Source organism: Callospermophilus lateralis, chromosome 15 (genome assembly GCF_048772815.1).
Source record: "Callospermophilus lateralis isolate mCalLat2 chromosome 15, mCalLat2.hap1, whole genome shotgun sequence".
Classification (NCBI taxonomy): domain Eukaryota; kingdom Metazoa; phylum Chordata; class Mammalia; order Rodentia; family Sciuridae; genus Callospermophilus; species Callospermophilus lateralis.
Genome location: NC_135319.1, coordinates 75742615 through 75753508, shown reverse-complemented (window position 1 = coordinate 75753508; position 10894 = coordinate 75742615). Strand labels below are relative to the sequence as shown.

Below are 10894 nucleotides of genomic sequence, written 5' to 3'. Positions count from 1 at the left end.
TTTTTAATATGCTTCAAAAGGCACCATTGTAAGAATTTAAAAAAAAGAAGTCATAGGCTGGGACAAAAATTTAGATACCTGATAAAGGGCTTGTATCCAGAATATACAAAGAACTAAAAATTCTATAAGAATACAAAAAACAATTTTAAAAAATGGGCAAAACATATGAGTAGATATTTTAACAAAGAAGATATACAAATGACAAACACATGAAGATACTTAACATCATTGTCATCAGGAAAATATAAGTTAAAGGCACTAGATACCACTCCACACTCACAAAAAGGCTATGATAAAAAACATATAAAAGGAAGTTTGGTGGGGATGTGGGGAAATCCTAACTCTCATGAATTTATTATATGAATGAATATAATAGGGAAAAGTTTTGACAATTCCTCAAAATGTTACCATATGAACCAATAATTCCATACCTAGATACATATCTAAGCGATGTGAAAACATGCCCACATGATAGTTTGTTCCCAATATTCACTGTAGCATTATTTATAATAGCAAAAAGAGAGAAACAATCCAAGTGTCCAACTGATAAATGAATTAAAAAAAAAAAAACATGGTACACATTATATAACATTATTCAGCAACAAAAATTCACACACACTACAACACAGATAACCTTGAAAATACTCTGCAAAGTAAAAGAAACCAGTCACAAACGAACATATATCATATGCTTCCATTTATATGAAATGACCAAAACAGGCAAATCTATAGTACTAAACAAAGTCAATTTGGTTGCCAGGAGCTAAAAGGAGGGAGTTGACTGGTAACAGGCACAGGGATTCCTTTTGTTGCTGTTGTTGTTTTTGGCACTGGGGGTTGAATCTGAGGTGTTTAACCACTGAGCCACATCTCCCCAATCCTTTTTGAGACAGAGCCTCACTAAAGTTGCTAGGCTAGCTTCGAACTTGTGATCCTCCTGCCTTGGCCTCCTGAGTTGCTGGGATTACAGCTGTATGCCACAGTGCCTAGCTCAGGGTTTTATTTTGGAGTAAAAATGTTCTAAAATTAAATTTCAGAAATGGCTGCACAATTCTGTGACTATACTAAAAATACTGAACTGCACATAGATCACATGGGTGAATCTTATGGTGAACGAATTATATCTCAAGAAAGTCATTTAATAAGATAAAAATCCCTAAAGACCACCCTGGGTGGGGGGCAATTTCAGTAATAAAACCTTCTAAAACTATTTACTTAGCCAGAAAAACAAGGAAATTATAAGGCTCATTTTTTTGGCACTAGTGTTTTCACACTTAGAACTACTTTAAGCACACAAGTTCTATTAAATACACTGCCATCTAAAAAAAAAAAAATTTTTAAAGAACTCATTATACCAAGTTGAAGCAGGGGGCTCTAATCATCACTGAAGGTCAAAATCACTATGAGGAACTTTAGAAATAGCAATAACTAGAATCCCAACCATTTAAAATTTTGATTCCACATCCAATAGTGTTATATTTTTAAAAGTTCCCCATGGTTCAAGTACACAATGAGACAGAGACTCACTGATGAAATAAAATAAATAAATAAATAAATGAAAGTACACCTTTTAAATAAAAGTGACACTTTCTTAGGCAAAATAAAAAGTACACGTTTAAATTATTTTTATTACTGTTGTGTGTGTGTGCTACAGGGGATTGAACCCAGGGGTGCTCTACTATTAAGATACATCCTCAGCCTTTTTTATTTTGTGAGACAGGGTCTCACCAGGTTATAACCCACCTGCCTCAGCCTCCTGAGGAAATGGGATTACAGGCGTGTACCACCAAACCCAGCCAAGAAAAACTGGTTTCTAATCAGTAAAATGACAAATAAAAAGCCACATAAAACACAAAGTCATAAAGCCAATCATTTAATTGAGGCTATAAAAAAAGATGCAGTATAACTGACAATTAGAAAAGAATATTTAGAATGTTTCAAAAGATTTAAAATAGGAGAAGCAGGGCACTTTACAAAAAGCTGTGTGAGAAACAAAATTTTTTAACTATTAGTAGAAATGTAACATTACAGAATATCTTATAAAATACAAAGACAGAATAAAAAAGGAGTATGTGTGTTCTAAGTCTGACAACAATAAAGACCAATATTTAGCTTAAATTTACAGTTCCTGGGTATGAGAACCATGTTATTATATACATCTTCTAAATCTGTGGGCAATATTTTTCAATTAACCATGTGTAGTATCATCTTCTACAAAGTCCTTGGCCATCTCTGCTGTGATCACATCAATATGACTAACCTGCAGAACAATGTTGAAAACATTACATCTTAAACAATTATTATCAGGTTTGCACTGTTTAAGGTAATGTTTACAATACACAGCCTAGTCCCTGTAAATTGTACATATCGTGTCAAATGATTCTAAAGCATTGTTAAATCTTTATTTATAATAGTGATTATTCAATAGGTGGGTTTAAAAATATTATACATTTAATGCTCTGAAGATATAGATTAGTAATTATGCCTATCATCCTGAACTTCCTTTTGTTCAGTTTAAATTATTTACTATTTCATCAAAGAATCTTAAGACTGGAAGACAACCAGGAAAAGGTGTGAGTGGGACAGCCAAATAGAACTAATTGTTAAAGGCTGTGCTTTCCAGAAGCATTGAGTAGACCTGACAGGAAGATATTATCTTTTAATATCAATGAAAATAAAGAAAATTCAAACAATAAATGCTACAAAATATCTGCTAAACTTCGTAGATATTTGGGAAAAATGTATTTACAAAGACAGATTAGTAATTATTTGTCTTCTTTCACAATTTAACATAAAATCAGAATTCAACAAATTCAATGCTTATTAACAAACAACAACAAAAAATTTACCTTGTTTCTGAACTTCACACCATAGAATTTGTCAGCTGACTCAAGCAGTTCAGGCCTAAAAGTAGTTGTAATAAATTGAGCATGTACAGCAAGTTCCATAATCATATCTGTAAAAAGAAATAATTTAATAAATCCCTTTTCTCAGGAGATCTAAAAATTAAAAAAAAAAAGATATTTTTACTCTTATGTAAAATTCAAAACTGTCAGAACAGCCTTTTTTTTTTTTATCCCCCTTTGGTAATGGCAATTGAACCCAGGAACACTCAACAACTGAACCACAGCCCTCTTTTTTTTTTTTTTTTTTTTTTTACAGACAGGGTCTCGTTGAGTTGCTTAGGGCCTCACTAACTTGCTGAGGCTGGCTTTGAACTCACATCCTCCTGCCTCAGCCTTCTGAGCCACTAGGACAGCAGGCATGCGCCACCATGCCTGGCTCAGCCTGTGACTTTTATTTTCCATGCACACAACTGCAGAAACTACCAATGTAACTTCTTCAATTAGGAACAAAGCTTTAAACCCAGTATCTTAAAGCTACATAAACAGTTGTTTACTATAAAGAATCTTCTAATGGTTTTCTCATACACAAATACATACCATCTTTCTTCTGCTATCCACTACCCCCACAAAACCTTTTGGACTTATAAGAATTAGACTTTTGAGCACAAAACTGTTTGTCAAGTACTCTTTTAATGCTGAGTAAACAAAGCAGATTTTAATAAAATTTAATTAAAGTAATTTTCATTTAATTCAAAATAATATATCTATTTCTCACATAACTAAACCTTGAAAAATAGCCAAATACCAAACTTCTAGAAAACTATTAAAAAGACAAATTATCTTGTTTACCTAGTATATACAATCTACTTGCCCAAATATCTCCGGCAACAAGAAAACTGTAATAAAAGAGGTAAGGTATCACCTTTAAGCAAGTTCTCATTTTAAGCCAAAACTGTACCTGACACAGCCTTTCGGTGTTGAGCATCCAGAGCTTGGTCAATTTCATCAAACAAGTAAAAAGGAGCTGGGTCACATTTCTGAATGGCAAAAATCAGAGCAAGGGCTACTAAGGATTTCTGTCCACCTGAAAGCTGTTGCATTTCCCTCATTTCACCTTGTTTTCCTGTAAACGACACCTAGGAAAACATATTAAGAGTTAATATCTCAGAGGGTAGTAGAATCATTATCACTTCTTAAATTAAATTGCATATGAAGTATAATTTAGATGTGCTAAAGATTCTATAATTCTATGATATTAGTGAATAAAATAAAAGATATAAGTATTTTACCCTAATTCCAACTCCTGTGAACTGGTCAACTGATGGAACACTGCTTTGTGACCCAGAACCCCTCTCACTTTCACCACTCCCTTCTCCTTCATCCTGAGACTGACTGCCTTCCACATCTCCTTTCTTCATCACCAAAGTAGCTTTGCCGCCAGGTACTAACTTCTGGAATACTTCACTGAAGTTCTTGGATACCTTAAAAAAAAAAGTGTCAATTCAAATATAAATTTTGCTTAAAAGGCATTATATATATTACTGCTTAAAACAAAGACAAGTATTTAAAAGTATTAGGAATATTTTTTATATTAAGAACAAGAGATAAAGATTCTTTTCAGAGTTACATAAAACCATCCAAATTACTACAAGTTAGCAACTTATATACGATTTATTCAAGTATATTAGATTAACCTTAATGAGTAACAGATGAAGTTTTCATCTTGCATTTTTTAAACATACCTGTTTGAAAGTTAATTGAATAGCTTCATATTTTCGAAGTTCGAGTACATTCATCAGTTCCATAATTGATTTGTACCCCCTATCCAACTCTTCTTGACGCTTTATTAACTTTTCTTTCTGCTCAGAAAAATTTACAAACTGATCTAAAGCTTTTTTGTTAACATGGCTGTACTTCTTTAACTCAGTGTTGCACTGTTCGAGTTTTCGAAATAACTACAAAGAAAAGAAAATATGTAAATAAGTTCACATACTACAGGGAAATCTGCAATGAAACTTCAAATTTAAATCCTTGTTGATTTACTTGTTTGAGGCTCAGTGTCTGATACTTTTCAAATGCTTCCTGAGGAAGTGATCCAAGTTCTCGAATTTTCTTCATACATTCTTCTTTCTTTTTCAATAGCATGCCTTGTCGATTTGTCATCTTTTCCAGTTCTTTAGTATCATGATTTATAGCATCCATGTGTTCTTTTTCCATATTTTTCCAACGCTCCATACTCTTCTGAAGCTCCTTAATTCCAGCTTCTGTTTTATCAATGGAATTGTCCAAATCTAACATGGGAAAGAAACAAAATTTGGCTTTAGACTATTAGACCCACACTGCTATTTGAGCAAGATTTTTAAAATGAGCAAATCTTCCAAAATAAATACATTTTAACCTTTTTCAGAGTTTGCTTAAATTTTGCTGTGAAAATGCACATACCACTTAAGTCTGGACAAAATACATGAGTTACTCAAGAATAATCATAAGGGTTGGGGTTGGAGCACAGTGGTGGAGCACTTGCCTAAGACATGTGAGGCACTGGGTTCAATCCTCAGCACATCATAACAATAAATAAATAAAGGTATCGTGTCCATCTACAACTAAAACTATTTTTTAAAAAAATAATCATGAAATTTTCCATTTCATAGTTTTGATTATTTAATGTTCATATTTATAAATAGCTAAAAAATTTACTTTCTTCTCAGTAACTATTAAGAAATTTGACTCAGGAATTTCATCTTTTGTTAACTAAGTAAATAATTACAGTCTCTCTTAATATCATCAGAAATCTATCCCAACAAAAAAGTTTCTATTTATAATTAACCTACTAAACTCTATTCACTATTAATTGCTTATGGTGATGGAAAAAAATTATTACTACATGCTTCTGCCTATTTGGATGTTATTTTTATCACAAGCATTTTATAAACTAATCTAAATTTAACATAATACCATAATTTTTTTACTATATACAAATTCACCTTCGGATCGTGCCATAGTATCTTTGACTCTTTTATTAATGGCTTCAAGTTCTGATGTTGTGGCAGTGAGAACAGTACCCCCTTCTGTCTCTCTCAGTTCATTGAGTTCCTACAACAGAAAAGGACCTCTGAGTGTTAAACCATAAAATATGAATTTTGTTAGTCTCAAAATGTTGACTACCATTAGTTGCTATAGTTATTCTCTAGTTTCTACAAAGAGTTCATATGATTGCAAATACTTAACAGTATACTAAAAGCGAAACAAAGTAATGATATAATTAATAGAAAATTGCTCAACATGACTTTAGTGAAGAAACACTAGCTAACATTTACTGAGTGTGTAGAATGTACCAAGACAGTTAATTATATGAAGCAGAACCTACTATTTTACACAAAAGGAAACAGAAAAGAAATATTAAATGATTTGCCAAAAATCACACATCAGGTAGGAGTGCCAGAATTCCAGCCCAGGGCTAGTGTGCAGATAGCTGTCTATCCTAAAAGCCCATGCTTTCAATCACATCCTCTCTCATATAACCACTTTTATTAGATTGTCACCACAGAATCCTCAAAAAGAACAAATTACCTGTTCTACTTGGTCCAAGCGTTTCCTCAAATTTTCATTGAGATAAGTTTCTACTCGAGTAATAATACCTTCTAATTTAATTCTTTCATTTAGTAATTGTCTGTTTTCCTAAAATTAAGAAAGAAAAATTAGTTTTCTACCTAAGCAGTAATATTTCAGACATTTTTATTATCTGCACCATTGTGTTGAAATGAGCTCAAACAGAGTTCTATATTTTAAACTTTTTCAAGAAATCCTATATTTTAAAAATTTTCTCTTTCTCATCTGTTCAACAGAATGCTAAGTTTGGTGCCTGGTTTTTAAAAGACATGGTGCCGAGAAATTTTATTTTCTTGCTTTTTATTTTTTGGTCTCAGTGTTGTTTATAATTATGCATTAAAAACATCAAATGTTATTCAAGACAATATTATTGAATATATAAAGTTGGTCCAATCAATACTTATATTTGATTTAAGTAGCTCAATGATACTAATGATAAATGTGCATTAAATAACAAAGTGAAGATTTCTTATGTAATCCTAACATACCCCAAATGGCTTAGAAACACCTAATTAAAACCTTACTTACTCCTATGAGTATTAAGGCCCAAGTCTCATTTTTGTATTTTCTCAATATTCTTTTCTTTCATACTCCATTGGTTCATTATCATTATATATGATAGCAGTAACCATTGTACATATACATATGTACACATAAAATAATTTGGCCAGTTTCATTCCCCAGTAATTCCCCTTCATATTCTTTTATTTGGCAAGAAAGGCAATTTTCATAACAGCTAATTATCAGCGAAATTTTTTTTCCCATCAGGTGTACTTGCCTGCTGAAGTTGACGAATTTCATCATTCAGTGCATCTACCCTTTTCTGATCTTCCAGACTAAGTTGAGAAAGCAAATCAGTTCCTAGTTCCGCTTTCAGTGATTCTCTGGTGGACTCCATAGCATGCAAACTTGCTTCCAAACTTTGTAAGCTACGTTGCTACATGACAAATTATCCATTTCTTAATAAAGGTGTTAACCATTATTACTAATAATGAAAAACTAGAAAAATCTACATGCCATTAAAGCCAACTAAAATAATCACAACCCAATTAAATATTAGGTGCTATAATGTGTTGCTAAGTTATAATGTTCTGTAGGTTAGGTGTATTAAATGCATTTTTCCTTGTGATATTTTCAACTTCTGATAGGTTTATCAAGACACAATCCCATCATAAACCAAGGAGCAACTGTACTTTTTCTTTTTTGTATTATTTTTTCCCTTCCTTTTTCCTTTCAATGGTATTGAGTAAATGAACTCAGGGTCACAAGCATGCCAGGCAAGCATTCCACCACTGAACTACATACCCAAACCCCTGTACTAATTAAATCTGATATTTAGAAAAGAAAAGAAAAACATTTACTCTGTGAGGGAGGGACAAACCATATTTCATGGTTAAACTATACAAAACTTTTCAGAAGTATCCATAGGAACAAAAAGAATGCTTTGGAAGAGTAACTGTGAGCATTTCTTTCTTTCTTTCTTTTTTTTAATCTCAGTACTACTGAGATTCTAAATAAAAAGTTCTTGCCCAAACTGCTTCAATTTTAAGATACAATAATGAACTATTCTTTGTATAAGTCTGCTTCTATTCATTTTGATATAATCTGGACAATATACGGTCAAGTATTCAAATAGTTTCATAATGCTTTCTAGACAAAAATAGATACTAACAAATTAATACCAATTATGACAGCACTATTATGCCATATCTCAAAATGTCTGTTTATCCAATTAAGGTGTGCAGCCTGAATGCAATCTACAATAAAAGATTCTGGTGCATATAAATTTAAGTACTGTACAGAGAGATGTAAATGTCTAGAAGCATGGGTTCAAATAAAAATGGAATATATGAGATTCAATGATAACCCATATAATACATGATTCACCCCCAATTCTATATAATCACAAGGATTCTTTTAGTTTTGTTAATTGCCATGCCAGGGTTGAACCCAGAGCCTTACATACATTGGATAGGTGCCATACTACTGAGCTATATCCCCAAGCTATCACCCCAAATCTGTATAATAAAAACAAATCTAGAATAAAAGACATACTTAACGGACCTTAGGCATAAAGGTCTTCTCTGACTGCTGCCGCTTCTCTTTCAACATCTTCATTTCTGATAATATGCTGTCTCTGGATGCTTTAAATTTCCTTTGTTGGGTTTCTATCTGCTGCATTTGATTCATCAACTGATCAATTTCATTATTAATCCATATACAAGGCTAAGGAAAATTCTTAGCAGGTTATATGTCACATGTTCTAAAAGTATGAAATGTAAATCTTGGCTATGTTAAAGCTAAGAAGCTCAACTGTTGTTTTGTGTTGATGTTTACACTGATGGCACAGAAGCTATAAATTCAATTAAAAAAAAAAATACCAGTTTTACTTAAAATGTCCTTGTAGTAGTAACAAATAACTATTCTCAATGCTCAAGTACCTGTATTCTTCATATTGTATGAGAAACTAGGAAGCACACATCAAGTATTCCTGTATTTCCAAAGCACTGTTTGTTTTTAAGAAAATGCATATGGCAGAACTATTTCAGTTGTGTGCTGAACTAGCCACTCTCCATATTGCACAATTTTTATTTTAAAGAACAACCATGGTTTCTCAGATTTGCCTATTTCATGGCCATTTCCTCCACTAATATTAAATCTGCGTTTGCACCAAATGACCTCAGATAGTAAGTTCTAATGGACATTTTTCATTCCTGATATACTGACATCCATACATTATGAGGCATTACCCATACCTCCAACCCTTCTCCTTGAAACACCAGCCAGGTTTCACCACAATTCAGTGACTAATCCTTGGTTTCCTCTTTGCCTGATAGCCTTAAAAACTTGGTGTTCCTAAGATTCTTTTCCTTCAAAAGTAAACACACTGGTATTAGCTACTTAATAGTTAAGCAAAGAATCAATATAAAAATAAAAAGTACTTTTTAGGTTTTTTTCCCCTTAGTCTTCAGAAGCTAAAGAGACAAACATAAGCTCTTCTGCTTAAATAAAAGACAAAGTAAAACACAATATATATATATATATATTACACCCAACATGTAAAAGATTAGCTACAATCAAAATGTAGTTTTCTCCACAGTGTCCACCATTAAGCACAAAATAAAAAGATATTTTCAATATTTCTGCGCAGGTTTTCATTGAGCTTTGCTTCAAGCTCACCCAATTCTTCTTCTGCTTTTCTAACATCTTTTTGTAATTCAAGTCGAGACTTCCTTGTGTCATAATAACCTCCAGTTAGAGCACCCCGATGACTGACTTGGTCACCTATAAACAAAACATGATAAAGGTAGTGATTCTGTATAACAATTTTATTCAATGATAAACTGACTTATAATCAAATACTTATCAAAGGCTTTAAATTACACAATGAGAATTAAAAATGTACCTTCTAGATAAGCCTTAACATCTAGCAGAAAGCAAAAGACTAATGAGGACATATCAATATGACACTAAGAACTAGTTTGGAAAAAATCAGAGCATCAAAAATAATAGCAATGTAATAATACTGAATTTAAAAAAATCCATGAGTCATACTGATACTTAAAAATAAATAAGTAGCTGGGCACTGTGGTGCATGCCTATAATCCCAGTGGCTCAGGAAGCTGAGGCAGAAGGATCATTAGTTCAAAGCCAGCCTCTGCAACTCAGTGAGGCCCTAAGCAACTCAGCGTTTAGACCCTGTCTCAAAATACAAAATAGGGCCAGGGTTGTGGCTGGTGGTTGAATTCCTGAGTTCAATCCCCAGTGCCAAAAATAAATAAACGCACAGCACTCTTTTTTACAGAAAGCTAACAGTTAATATGTATAGAGGCAATGAAAGAATCTAAGAATTGTCATTTCAAAACTCCAAGTGTAATAGGTAGTTTAGGCAAGAGTCAACAAAGAATGCTTAAAAAGTTGTTAGGGAACCTAATACTTAGTTTTAAAGAACAACTACACATATGACTTAGTTATAAAGGGGAAACGCCCCTTTACTGTTAGCTGAGAGATCTGCTAGTGATTAAACTTAGCATCACCAAGAGTGGGACATAACAAATGATGCAGTAAGAGGTACACATCACTCATGTAAGCATTCATACCAAGAAAGTTTACCTGAATTTAACCATAAGGAAACTATAAAATAAATTTAGAAAATGGGTCACTCTCTAAGTCAATTTCAGGGGGTAGTGGGCTAAGAGAAGGGAACAGAAGAACTGTCTTATATTTAAAGAATCTAAAGAGAAGACATTACATGTATCCTTGATTGAATCCTGAATAGAAAAACAATTCAAATGACATCATTTGAATGTGGTTACTTTTTAGATGTTATTAAGTTAATGTTCAATTTCTTAGGTGTAAGAATGACATAAGGTGGTTACAATGGAAAATGCTCTTATTTATGAAAACACAGGCTTCAGTTTTAGAGATGAAGAACCAAG

The 10894-nt window shown here is 32.7% G+C and overlaps 1 protein-coding gene across 1 annotated transcript in view; it reads right to left on the bottom strand.

The window, feature by feature from the left end:
• Positions 1-1857: 1857 nt before the first annotated feature.
• Positions 1858-10894, bottom strand: part of Smc3 (structural maintenance of chromosomes 3) — a 32922-nt gene continuing 23885 nt past the window's right edge. The window contains exons 19-29 of the mRNA XM_076834169.1: positions 9588-9740; positions 8520-8671; positions 7234-7392; positions 6417-6524; positions 5831-5939; positions 4890-5137; positions 4589-4801; positions 4136-4327; positions 3805-3982; positions 2850-2956; positions 1858-2260 (exon numbers count right to left, since the gene is read on the bottom strand). Coding sequence (XP_076690284.1) covers positions 2189-2260; positions 2850-2956; positions 3805-3982; positions 4136-4327; positions 4589-4801; positions 4890-5137; positions 5831-5939; positions 6417-6524; positions 7234-7392; positions 8520-8671; positions 9588-9740 — 1691 coding nt within the window. The 3' untranslated portion in view covers positions 1858-2188. The remainder of the gene's footprint in view (positions 2261-2849; positions 2957-3804; positions 3983-4135; positions 4328-4588; positions 4802-4889; positions 5138-5830; positions 5940-6416; positions 6525-7233; positions 7393-8519; positions 8672-9587; positions 9741-10894) is intronic.